Source organism: Trypanosoma grayi, assembly GCF_000691245.1.
Source record: "Trypanosoma grayi strain ANR4 Tgr_513_V1, whole genome shotgun sequence".
In the NCBI taxonomy this organism is placed as follows: Eukaryota; Euglenozoa; class Kinetoplastea; order Trypanosomatida; family Trypanosomatidae; genus Trypanosoma; species Trypanosoma grayi.
In genome coordinates this window covers 1-12347 of record NW_008826132.1, presented here as the reverse complement: position 1 = coordinate 12347, position 12347 = coordinate 1, and the positions used below count along the sequence as shown (strand labels likewise).

The following is a 12347-nucleotide window of genomic DNA, read 5'->3' as shown; positions in this document are numbered from 1 at the left end:
GCAGCACGGGGTAGCGGCCGCACGGGCTGCAGTTGCGGCAGTACTCCGCCGTCTCGTTCTCGCGGCCGTACTCGCACGGCTTCAGCGTCAGGGGCACGTTGGCGAAGGCCGCCGCGACCAGGATCTTATGGTTGCGGGCGTTCTCGGGGCTCGCGACGCTCCAAAGTGTCAGCGTCATTTGTGTTGGTTAGTGGTTAAAATGTGCAGGTTATCTTGTTACGTGCAACGAGAAATAATGACAACAACAATAAGAATAAATGGGAATTAACAGAGAGAGATAAAGCAGGTATCTTGACATTGAGTGGGAAAACACACAACTATATAAATGCTGCGTGACCCCCCTCGAACGAAAATGCTTCTTATACAATGGTGTTGGGCGCACTATTCCAGTGAGCAGACCTCTGCGCTTGGGGTTCGTTGCCGACGAGTGGCGAGAAACGCTGTCAACCAATGGGCATATCCAGATGGCCTGGACCACTATCCCCTTTTGTTTTTTGCTGTTGCTTTTTGACAAAATACGATGCTCTGCTCTTGTGTCATGCCCACTCTTCAGGCGGCGTCGGTGGGCGTCGGCAGGCGTGTGGCTCCTTTGGAGCACCTCAGAGGCGCCGGAAGCCACCACTTCGACTTTCCACAGATGACATGCCGAACAGCACAGCAGCGCGGTTCACGTATGGTGCAGGACCATGCCGAGCATCGCCGCAATTCCCTTTCCATTTGTTGTCTTCTACGCGCAGAGCTTGCCTCATTCTTCAAATCAACACGCAGGGACGGTACAGGCAGGGGACATAGCACCAGAGGCCGAGTGCAGCAGGCCCTGGCCCATCCTCCCCCTCCCACAGACATCCGAGAGAGACCTGCACACATTGGCCTGCAAGGCCGGTGCAACACGCCACCATGCCCCTCCGACGCATCAGTTGCTGCAGCGATGGGCCCACAAACCGCATGGGACCCGTTCCTCAAATCCACACCACACAACCACCCACATACAGCCGCAACACCATGGGTGCCGTGCGATCACGTTTATCCTCCAATAGATCCTTTTGTTTTGTTCGGTTGGGAACTTTGCATCTGAGGCCTTTGCCCCATTCCTTCGGCCCCCGCCGCCAGATCCCACTCGGATCTCCAAGAGGACCACGCTCCCTCCCAAAGGCAGAGCACAACGCGAGTGACACCACCCATAGCAGACGAGAGGCGTGTTGGCTCCAATGCTCACACCCAAGCCTACATATATTCGGTTTTGTAGATATATATATATATATATATATATATATATAGATGTGAGCGTGTGTGGCTTCCCCCGACAAAAGGCGTAGAGGGAAAAGAGGGGAGGGGGAGAAAAGCACATGGGGGCTGAACAAATGACTCGTGGCCAATGCACACGGCACCACCTCCCCCACTTATCCGCTGCGGTTCATGCTGTGCCACTTGGCACGCCGTATTGTTGGTTGCACGGGGAAAAGAAGGTTATGCCATCGTGCCCAAAATTCACAACTCGACAGCAATAACATCACAATGACCTAGCAGGCGCCACCATTCTGGTGAGAAATCTTTGAAGCGCTGGAGAACAGATAAGAAGAAAACAAATGCTCCCTTGCTATCCGTCCGATTCATCTTCCCATCCATTTGTTGGTTTGTCGTAGCGCTTCGTTCGTTCTGTATAGTAGAGTCGCATCTCAACGCTGTTGGGATCAAACACGTACCACCGCGCCTTGGGTTCCCGCAGCGTATGCTCGTATGTGCGCCAACGGAGGAGGTACTCTATGGCAAATGACACTCCAACGATGAAGGACACCGAACCCACCACGAGGAAGGCGATGCCAAGACCGCCGCTCTCTTTCCCCACCCACGAGGCAGTGTTGAGGAGAAATCCCTTTGCGCCTTGCAGTGTTGTGACGTCGAAAAACTCGTCAATTTCCATAACGTATTGCCCTTCTTCTAAGTCCACATCAATTATACGAAGCAACTTTCGGAAGTTTGGCACTGCGGCGCTACGCACCCATACCTGCAGGTCGAGGTCCTGCGGGTCCGTCAATCTGTGCCCAGGCTCATTGGCGTACCAACCATTGGTGAGGTACGCATCATCGTTGGGGTACGGGTACCGCAGTGACCACTGCCCGACACCAGTCTTCAGCGACTTGAAGCGCACCTGCTCATCTGCAGGCCACGAGATGCCCTTCTTGCGGCAGTGATTGGGGGATGCGCTTTGTCCCAGAGGCTCACCAGTCACGCCAAAGTCGCTGGTGTTGCAGATCATAACGAGATCCGCATCGGATTCCACGTCTGATGCGTTGGGAGGTGAGCTCACCACGCGGTACAAGACAAATGTGTCATTGAACATTGACCACGGCGCGATCCCACATGGATTGTATGTAAAATCCTGGTATTCCATTGTATGCGATGTGCCATCTAGTGTTACATGCACTTTGGTGCTGCCACTTCCGTCTAAAAGTCCAGGCCGCTCGAAAGGCATGCACTCCTTGTATTTCCCGCTGATCCGCTCAGCCCCCTTCATTTGATGCCGAGAGTGCCCGTTGTGAAACCCCCTAAAGTTCTGAAAGAAATTCTCCAGTGTATAGTACAGGTACACAGGAGCTTTGAGTGTCTGAAGCACTTCCAGTGTGACGCGTGTGCGTGTGCCCTGTGTGTGTGTAGTGTTACCCACCACAAAGCTGCGGATGCCCTGGTTTACGTTGATGTTGGGGTCTGTGGGCACGTACTGGTAGCGGTGTATGTCGCTGTACGTCTGCCGCACCTCGTAGTGGCGGTCACGCTCCAGAACCAAATATACACCCAACGCGATGAAGACCACCGCAACGACGGCGAAGACAGGAATGACGACGTACGGTGTGGCGTACAAGAAGAAGGAGGGAAGAGTCTGCTGTGTGACGGGGTTTCCGCCGTAACTCGTGCGGCCGTATGCTACCCAGCGGCTCTTCCACGTCTTGCGTGATGATGTAGAGGCGCCAGGCGCATTGGACATCTTACCTGACCTTACCCTGCCTCCCAACTACTTACCCAAGCAAGCTCAGAGCAGGTATATCAGAAGAGACAACACACAATGGAGAAGAAAGCAAAGCCCCCTCAAAAATACCCCAGAGGAGACACAGCCTGGAAGCCTATTGATGCATCGGCACCATCACGACCCACAAGAAAACATCGAAGCAATAAAGGAGGCAACAATACAAACAGAAGCATAAATAGGACCACAATAAACATATAAATAGGTTTTAAATGCCTACAGCCCTTTCCGCGTTCATTCACATACCACAGGTATATGTAGATGTATGTATTGCATAGAGGTCTAGCGCACTGCGCGCTAGGTGTACAGGCAAGTAAGCAAATGATAATAGGTGAACCGGTGATGATCCACGTTCGCTGAACTATGCAGGGTGGTGCATGAGAAGCTGAGAGTGCTGCAGCATCAGTCACAGTGCACAAGACTCTCGCCTATCATGCGCTCTAAATGTTCAATCGCGCCAACCTCCGTCACGTCATCAGTAAGAAATGAAACAGCCCCATCGAGCCCTCCAACGTGCCTCCCCATAGCGAATGAACCAGCAGAGCTGTCACAATACGCAGCAGCTCGACCTCTTTTCCGCGCGACTGCAAGCTGCAGCTCACTCAAGAGCTCGTCGTGCCGCGCCTCTGCCAGACGCAGCTTCCGGTTGTACGCATCGAGCTCCGCCACGAGAACATCCCTGACAGAAGCAAGACTGGACAAGGAAGAGGAGGTGCGGAAAGGAGCGGAGACATGGGAGTCAACCACCATCACAGAGCCGCCACCAATGTTTTGTCTCGTCACGCCTTGACGTGTTGCTGTTGCGCGCGCATTGCTGGCAGACGGCTGCCGTGACGCCAACTGCGTGTGGCGCAGCGCCCTCCTCGAAAACGCCTTGTCCATGTCAGCCTGGAGCTGCGCCAGTCGATCCTGCAAGCGGTCATTCTCACTGTCCAAACTCCGTACCTGCCGTGTGAGGCGCTGGGTGGATGCCTGCAGCCGCTGGTAGCTTTCCTGCTTTCCAGCAAGCTCCGCCCGCTTCTCATCGTGAAGGTCCGTCTGGCGCTGGAGCTCGTTCTGCAGAAACTGCTCGCGTGCCTCCACGCCTCCGTTAACCTGGCGCAGGACACGTGCCGCCTCAAGGTAGTACAACGTCTGCTCCGCACGACGTGCGTCAAAGGCCGGGGGAGGATTTGCGGTGTTCTCCTGCACTGTCTCCGTGTTTGCCGATGACGGCGTGATGTCAATGGCAGTGATGGGTGACGATGTCACCGCTAGTGCATTGCTTCTGCCTTCCTGGAGGAGTGTGCAGTTCTCAACCATAGGTGATGAGGGCGACGAGGCGGGGGAGAGCGTCACCGTGTCTTCCATGTGTGCCACGCCCGCCTCCGACGGTTGCTCGCTCTTCGGGTGCGGTGCAGTTGAGCCCTGGGCTCCTCTGCTAGTCGGTCGTCGTGTGGTTGCCGGCCGTGCCACTGTTGCTGTCTTTGTCTCCTTCCCCGCTGACACCTTGGGGGCGTGTTGCTTTCGTGTTGCTGGCATATTTCCTACCACACTCTCACCCCCCTTTTTTTGTCGTTCCCTTTCTGTGCCGCGCCCACCACAGCTCCTGCGCGCCGAGTTCACACCGAGCGGATGAGAAGGAAGGAGCGAGGAGTGAAGCAAAACAACAATCAGCCGCCACTCCGACAGTCACAGCGCCACATTCGTCGACAACCCTCCATGGCACACGCATAGAGGGCCGTAGTTGTGGGAGAACGTGTCTGTATATGTGTGTATGTGTGCGCGGGCTGGAAGAGAGCAGCCTGAAAACACGCATAACGCAACGCTGAAGCAATTTCACCACAGCCACCGCCTCAACATCATTAAAAAAAAAACCCCACAAGACAAACACCCACGCATACGCACAGAAACACACAGGCGCTCACGCGCACGCGCAGAGCAAGATAGAAGGTAGGATGATGTTCTGAACAAGAAAAAAAAAACACACACGAAAATAAAAGTATCAACCACAACGAAGCAAACGAAAACAAACACAAAAAGAAAAACAAGCGAACATATCTTCGTGAGATCTCAGATCCGTTTTTCTCCCCCTACCAACCTCCCAACTACTACTCTGTTGCGCCGGTCTTTTGCGCGTCCTTGTCAGCGCACTCCGTCGCCTCGGCAATGCGCTTGTCCACGTCCGAGTACATGCGGTCCTGCAGCTCGTCCTCCGTCTCCGCGTTGCCGGAGACGACTTTGAGAATGGTTTCCAGCAGGTCGTAGTTGCCAAGAATGTCGACGTGGTCACCGCTGACGGAGCCGCCGCGAAAGTCCATCATTGAGCCGGTGCTGTGCTTGTGCTCCCGCGTGACGACGCGCCCCACGCTACGCCGCCAGCCGTTTTCTGCGCGGCACATGTACCCCAGCGCGAGGAGCGGCACAGTGCCGTCGCCGTCGCCGAGAATGACGCCGTTGGTGGCGCGCTCTGTCTGCTGATACGTGACGTTCACGCCTTCGTCGTTGCTCCAGACATATCCGACTTCCGTCGGTCGGTCGACACCGTACATGCACAGCACCGACACCCTCGGTGCCGGCGGGAGGGAGGGCAGCTCACCGAAGTGCTCGATGAGCTCCTGCACTTGCTGCTCCTGCGCCTTGTGGCCGCTCTCGCGCAGCTGCTGCGCAGTGAGGTGCAACACCTCCTTCGGTGTGAGACGCGTGCCGTTGTGTAGTGTAATGATATCCGGGAAGATATCGTTACATCCACGCGGGTACATCGCCGTCTGACATGACCACGAGCGCGCCACCTCCATGCGCAGATTGCGGGATAAGTGGGTGTCTAGCATCTGGCGCACCGGCCCCGGTAACGTGAGTGTGTCCTTGGCTTCCCCCGCGAGGACCGCCGACACGGACTTCGCCACACCCATCACCGCGCCGCCAATGTTAATCCAGTGGGCGACGTGCTTGTCCATCCACCCAGGCTCATGCTCATCTGTCCAGCGGAAGAAGTCAACGAGGACGCACGAACCGTAACTGTGGGAGATAAAAACCACCCGCTCCTTATTCTTCTCGTAAAGGTACTCTATGTGGTTGCGCAGGTAGTAGTAGTGCCCGTCGCGGTGGTGCATGCGGCGTGGTGAGAGCCGCCAATCGTACGAGAAGACGCCCATGTTCTGCGGGTCGTAGCCAATGTCGGCGAGGTTGAGCAGCACCTTCGCCCACACCCAGTACCCGGGCATGAAAAAGTCGGACGCGCTAAAGCCCGTATCCGGACGGATCTTCACACCCGGTGGATCATAGCCAGTGATCTTATCGAGAGAGAAAAGCTGTAGATAGCACGCAGGATCCTTAATGAGCAAAAACAACATCCGTGGACTAAACATACGTTGACGGAAGTCTGAGGTGAAGAACTGCTGAGCCTTCGCACACTCCAGTTCATTATTCCACACCTCCAATGCCGTCGAACTGAACCCTGGAACGATCATGATGGGATATTTGCGCCGAATTGTGTAATTTTGAAGGAAACAAAGACCTGGTCGATCCTCATCTGCCACAATGAACGAAGATGTGAGGGAAAACACATCCTTGTGGAAGTTAGAACACGAAAGAAGGATCGAAATGATCAGCAGAACCAGCATCACACGACGTCGGGTGAAGAAGTCCACAGCATAGAATGCCGGCCGCTTCGCAAATGCTGGAAGGAACCGATCAATCGCCTTGAGATTTCGCACCTGCTCTGGAGTCACTTTGCTCGATGCGGGGATGTCGTCAAACTCTTCCCTTGTAAAGATCAATGAAACCATCCTCCGAGCCACCCGACGACCAAAGCGAGGTACCGCACTCACCGCACATCCGCTGGTGTGGTTTTTGCCGTCCTTTTTAGCATCATCGCCTTTGACGCCTGAGATGTAACGTGCGTACACCGGAGGGGGGTGTGGCGTGCTTCTGGTGGGGTAAACGGACCGCACCAAATGCTGCTTCGGCATTACGCCTGCGTGATGAAGCCCCAATTTTCTGCGGCGTGTGAGTTGTGGAGCGGTGGGGCGCGTCCGGCCTGAGTCGCTGCTGCTGACATCACTGAAGCGAAACCGTGTGCTGCGCATGAGAGGGTCCGTAAACAGTGAACTCGGCGTACTGTTGAGAGCACTAGCAGTGGAGGTTTCTCTCTTGGATAACGCACTGGGTGAGATGCGTGGCGTCAAACTAGCTGGCAGTTGTGCAGTAGTAGGGGGAGTTTGCGGGGACGGGCTGTCCCCTCCTTTGTTATGCGCAGCGGTGCCAAGCCCATTCCTGGTGTGCCGCCTTGACTTTTTCCCGGCCGCCCCCTTTCCGGACTCTGTGCGGCCCTCGGTCTTGTTGCCGCTGGTGCTATTGCTTTTGTTGCCACCCGCGGCCTGGTTGTTATGACTTCCTGGCACCACGGTGCCCTTCCTTTTTGATCGATTGCGCGGCATTCTTCAGGCGGGTGGTCGGCCGTGCTGGAAAGCCTTTCTTTTTTTATAAACTAAACTCTTCCAAATGACTCTTTCGTGTCACCGGTCTCCCTTTGCCAGCGTGAAGGCGGAGCCGCAACACACACACAAAAAAAAAAACAACAACAAGGAAGACCAGCACAAGGAGAAAATACAGCGAGCCCAGTGAAGAAAGTGAGTAGCAGGCCACAGCAGCAGCAGCAGCGATAGCGCGCAGGGATTTAGAGGCCTGGTAAAAGGGAAAGAGTACGGAATAGAAGTGAAATCCTAAGGGCTTCATGTTCCTCGCCACGTTGTCCATCGCTTCATCGCTATCACACTTCTTACTTCATGTACGCGCGTCTATGCATAGAAACACTCTCCGTGGCTCCACTGTTGCATCATATTCTCCTCTTGTTTGCTTTGTTCTTTCCTGGGGTGGGGGTTTAAACTTTTGTTGTTGTTCTTCTTCCAAAAAAAGCTCCAGCCTCGTATATCTCTTTGCATTAGCGTGCCCTGTTCCTGCAACCTCCGGTGGGCGGCGGGGGGGGGGAAGCTACGTTGTGGGGGTGAGCAGCAGCTACACACACACAGACTTACACACATATATACACGCCCAGTGGCCGAGACAGCGAGGGGTTTTCGCAAGTGATATCCTTTTTTTTTCGTTCTTTAACCCCCATCCGCCACTCCCGCCGTCTCTCTCTCTCTCTCTCTCTCCCCTCGCTCTCTCTATCCCCCCCTCGCTCTCTCTATCCCTTTCCTTTCCCTAGTGCCATTGAAGATTTACAGACAAACCCCCCTCCTCCCTTCACATACACACATGCTCACTTCCCAATATGTCTGAACACTACATGCCTATTCCACGCGGGGGGCTCCCTTCTCCCTTTTTTTTTTCTTTCATTCGGTCATTCATCTCCCGTGCTTTCTGTGCGGAATCCACGTGACGTAAGCCCCCTCTCCTCGGACTTCTTCTTTTGTCACGTTCAACATATTTCAACGGGCCATAATCAAGATGCCTAACAGCACCGCCAGTGCACCGAACACAATGAGCAGAAGCTTGTTATTCTTCTTCTGCTGCTGGGCAAGCTGGCGCCGATTCTTTGCCGCCAGTGTGTTTTGCTCCAGCTCCCGCGGGTCCATCTTCGCAACGCCCGCGCTGGCACTCCCATTAGCACTCGTATCTCTTCTCTCCGGCGACCCGAGCGAGGCTACTGCTGCTTCTGTCTCTGCTCCTTCAGGGGATTGCTGTCTCTCCGAGGTGCCTCTTGCTGCTGCTGCTGCGTCTGCGTTTGCGTCTGCTGCCAGCGCCTCGTCCTCTTCTGGTAGGTTTAACGTACAGCGCAGTGTCTTGACGTGCACGAGACGCCTGTTTGCCGCCTTCCGCTCCTTGACGATGGCAACCACATTTGAGCAGTGCGGCCCAATCACGTCAGTGGGCCGCATGATGGAATACTCTAAGCGGAAGTCATCTGACTTGAGGAAGGGGTTCCCTTCCTTCTTTGCAACGCTCACGTTGAACACGATGACGATGTTGACGGACGCGTTGGGCTTGATGACGCCCTTTGTCGGCTTCACGAGGTACCGCTGGGGGGATGTCGTGAGCATTCGGAACAGCACCGTCTCGAAGGAGACGTTTGTGACTTGTACAACACACTCCTCCTTCACGCGTGGTGTAAACTGAAAGCGCTCGGGCGACACAATCACCGCCGCCGCCGGGGCGAGGGCGAAGTCACCGTTGTTCTCCTCCATATTGCAGGTACTTGTTTCTTGTTAAGCGGGTAGTGCACTACCACGTCACACTCGACGCAGTGCGGCGGAGACAACAACATAAGCAACAGAAACAAAAAAAGAACCACAGGAAGGAGCAAGCGTGGGAAGAGGTGCCAGTCGAAGCTTGTTTTCGAGACGCGTCCGCGCTGCCAGAGGCGGCATGCCGCTGCAACTGCGCCCGTCTTAACACATATGCCCCCATTCCGCAGGCACACTGTGCGCCGGGGGGGGGGGAGAACAAAAAGCAGCACACACACACACACAGAGAGAGAGATAACGCCGCCCTTCATATATGCACCGCTGCCCCACCGAGCAGCGTCCGCCTGCCCGCGTGTGCGCTACTCCTCGAACCACAGCACGGGGCCAAGGCCGGTGCCGACAAAACTGCCGAGCACTTCCATCGGCGACTGCGCCGTTGACGCGCCTTCGCCCATCTGGCCCCCCGCTGCCCCCCCACCGCTGCTGCCGCCCTTCGTCCCAACGTTGCCGTGGAAGTCGACAAGCTCACGCACAATGACACGCTCCACCTTGACAATCACCTCGTCGCCATTCTCGTACGGGTTTAGCGCCGGCTCCGCCGTGTCGTCCTCCTCGTCGGCCTCCACGTGAAGCACCCAACACTTCTTCTCCGCGTGGTATGTAGACGGCGACACGAGGAGGTCGCCTGGCACAAAGAAGACAAACTGGAAGAAGTCCAGCGAGAGAAAAATGCCGTCACGGTTCTGCGCGCTAATCGTCGCGCGCAGTCGTGCCCCTGGTGTTGGGGCAAAGACACACAGCCGGAACCGTGCCGTGAGCCACGCCGAGGCGGACGTGCCGCGAACCACACCGGGTGTGTACTGCAGGAGGTCGTGCACGGCGACGCAGAGGCCGTAGCCGGGGACGATCTTTCCCACGTACCGCTCCGTCAGTCGGTGCATGAGAATGTCTTCGAACGTCGGTTGGTACAGCTGCTCACCAAGGTGCTCCTCCGCATCCTCTTCTGCCACTGCTAGTGCTGATGAGGATGATGAAGTGGCGGGGGCCTGTCGCTCCGGGAAGTACACCGGCTCCACCTCCACTACATCGCGCGCAATGTAGCTGTAGAACAGCGACATCCCCAAAACTACCGCTGCGGCCTGCCCACGGCGTTAGTTTTCTTATTCTTTACGTGTTACTCGATCCCTTCAACCTTCCAAGTGAGATGCCTCGGGAGGGCTCTTGTGCGTCGTCACGTGGCAGCGGGACTCTGCGCGGTGTGGACTGCCCCTGCCCCACTTCTTCCTTCTATCCCTGTAAAGGCGCCACCACAAATCACCAGCAACATCAAAGGCAAACAAACGAGATGAAAAAAAAGGGGACAAGCGAGGGTTCATATGGGTNCACAGAGCTCTTGTTTAACGGCAATCACGTGCATCACCACGAAGCGATACACGATAGCAACCACGAGGGAGTAATAGAAGGCAACAGGAACTCTTCTTCTCAAGACGCGCAGCCCTTGCGAGGAGGTCATCAAAGAGCGGCCTGCTGTCCTTCCTCCTCGCCGAGGCGGGGAGTGCCTGAGGAGGGGGGAGGAGAGGTGAATACAAAGCAACGCTGACAAACTCTCACACGTACAGGGATAGGTAATGTAGTCACTGTTTTATTCTTCTCGGTTCTCTTGCCTCTTCCCGTTCCATTCCCCTCTATCCTTTCATCACTGTACGTGTGCGCCGCTCTCCTTCTTCACGTCCCCCGTGCTCGTCTTCGCTTCCTACACCCCCTCCTCCTCGGCCTCCTCCTCGCATTCGCGTGTGCGTGTCTTCCGCTGCTGCTTTTGTTGTTAATGCATGTGCTTATCCTGCTTAGTAATGGTGATATCGCGCCTTATGCTCAGCGGCATAAAAAAAAACTGCAAGGGCGCCATTCCTTCTTTCCTCTTTCGTCACCTCTCTGCTTGCCTGCTTCGTAAAATTCGACGAGCAGTCCCCCCTCCCTCATTTCCCAGATGCATACGTGCCGGGGCGGCTTTTCCCCATCAATTCAGCTTCACCGGCGCCCCTCGGCGAATGGTGCCCCAACCGATGAGACGGAAGTTCTTCTCTACAAGGCGGGAGATGGCGACCTGCTCACCCATCGTACAGCAGACGGGCGTCACTAGTGTCAATTTCGCAATGTCGGGGTTCTTCGTGATGTTCACTACAGTGGCACCTGCCGTTAGTGTGCCCACGTTGATCTGGAGCGTCTCCTGCAGGTTCAGCTTCTGCACCCGCTTCGCATTGCGGTCGCGCTGCTTGCTGCGCCCAACCATCTCCGAGAAAAGGAAGTACTGCACCTCGATCTCCGCGTAAACCTGCGGCAGCGATCCCTCGTCGCCAATCATGTGACCGACCATCTTGTCCTGGCGCGTCAGCGTGGGGTCGAGCGTGGTGCCAACGGCGATCAGCCCGCCGGGGATGGCGTACTGCAGCGAGTTGTCCTCCGCCTTGAGTGTCAGCGCGCGGGTGCGGAGCGGCGTGCAGCTGAACGTACCACCGGTCTGCGTGTGCACCTGACCGGGGCGTATCTCCACCACCTGGTTCACGCGGATGATGCCCTGCGTCACGGTGCCGCCCGCCACGCCGCCGCGGAGATTCTCGATGTCCACCTCGCCGGGCTTGTTGATGTCGAAGGAGCGGACAACCGTCATGCGNGCCACGCCGCCGCGGAGATTCTCGATGTCCACCTCGCCGGGCTTGTTGATGTCGAAGGAGCGGACAACCGTCATGCGAGCGGGGCACTTCAGCTGGCGCATCGGCAGCGGCATGTGGCAGAGGTACTCCAGCAGGTAGTCAATGTTGCGTTTCAGCTGTGCGGAGATGGGGATGATGGGCATGTTGAGACCAATGGTGCTGTCAATGTAGGCACGGATTTTGTCATACTGGTCCTGCGCGTGGACTTCACCCACGAGATCGATCTTGTTTTGCAGGATGATCAGGTTGCGCAGCTTCATGATCTCCACCGCCTTCAGGTGCTCAAGGGTCTGTGGCTGCGGGAATGGCTCGTTCGCGGCGATGAGGAGCAACGCGGCGTCCATGATGGCGGCGCCGTTCAGCATCGTTGCCATCAGCACATCGTGGCCGGGGCAGTCGACGAAGGAGAAGTGGCGCTTCAGCGTCAGTGGGGACCCGCAGGTGGGG

The 12347-nt window shown here is 56.2% G+C and overlaps 7 protein-coding genes across 7 annotated transcripts; 1 reads left to right on the top strand and 6 right to left on the bottom strand.

The window, feature by feature from the left end:
* Window positions 1-520: 520 nt before the first annotated feature.
* On the top strand, window positions 521-1075 carry DQ04_05131060 (hypothetical protein; the record flags this gene model as incomplete). Its single annotated transcript, XM_009314009.1, has 1 exon — window positions 521-1075. The coding sequence occupies one exon, from the start codon at window positions 521-523 to the stop codon at window positions 1073-1075; it is 555 nt and encodes a 184-aa protein (XP_009312284.1).
* Window positions 1076-1597: 522 nt separating this feature from the next.
* On the bottom strand, window positions 1598-2983 carry DQ04_05131050 (hypothetical protein; the record flags this gene model as incomplete). Its single annotated transcript, XM_009314008.1, has 1 exon — window positions 1598-2983. One exon carries the CDS (start codon window positions 2981-2983, stop codon window positions 1598-1600), a length of 1386 nt encoding a protein of 461 aa, XP_009312283.1.
* A 441-nt stretch (window positions 2984-3424) lies between these two features.
* On the bottom strand, window positions 3425-4543 carry DQ04_05131040 (hypothetical protein; the record flags this gene model as incomplete). Its single annotated transcript, XM_009314007.1, has 1 exon — window positions 3425-4543. The coding sequence occupies one exon, from the start codon at window positions 4541-4543 to the stop codon at window positions 3425-3427; it is 1119 nt and encodes a 372-aa protein (XP_009312282.1).
* A 569-nt stretch (window positions 4544-5112) lies between these two features.
* DQ04_05131030 (putative phospholipid:diacylglycerol acyltransferase) lies at window positions 5113-6972 on the bottom strand (the record flags this gene model as incomplete). The annotated part of the gene is made up of 1 exon (XM_009314006.1): window positions 5113-6972. The coding sequence occupies one exon, from the start codon at window positions 6970-6972 to the stop codon at window positions 5113-5115; it is 1860 nt and encodes a 619-aa protein (XP_009312281.1).
* Window positions 6973-8433: 1461 nt separating this feature from the next.
* DQ04_05131020 (hypothetical protein) lies at window positions 8434-9189 on the bottom strand (the record flags this gene model as incomplete). The annotated part of the gene is made up of 1 exon (XM_009314005.1): window positions 8434-9189. The coding sequence occupies one exon, from the start codon at window positions 9187-9189 to the stop codon at window positions 8434-8436; it is 756 nt and encodes a 251-aa protein (XP_009312280.1).
* A 359-nt stretch (window positions 9190-9548) lies between these two features.
* Window positions 9549-10307, bottom strand: DQ04_05131010 (DNA-directed RNA polymerase III subunit; the record flags this gene model as incomplete). Its single annotated transcript, XM_009314004.1, has 1 exon — window positions 9549-10307. The coding sequence occupies one exon, from the start codon at window positions 10305-10307 to the stop codon at window positions 9549-9551; it is 759 nt and encodes a 252-aa protein (XP_009312279.1).
* An 899-nt stretch (window positions 10308-11206) lies between these two features.
* On the bottom strand, window positions 11207-12274 carry DQ04_05131000 (eukaryotic translation initiation factor 2 gamma; the record flags this gene model as incomplete). The annotated part of the gene is made up of 1 exon (XM_009314003.1): window positions 11207-12274. One exon carries the CDS (start codon window positions 12272-12274, stop codon window positions 11207-11209), a length of 1068 nt encoding a protein of 355 aa, XP_009312278.1.
* Window positions 12275-12347: the final 73 nt, after the last annotated feature.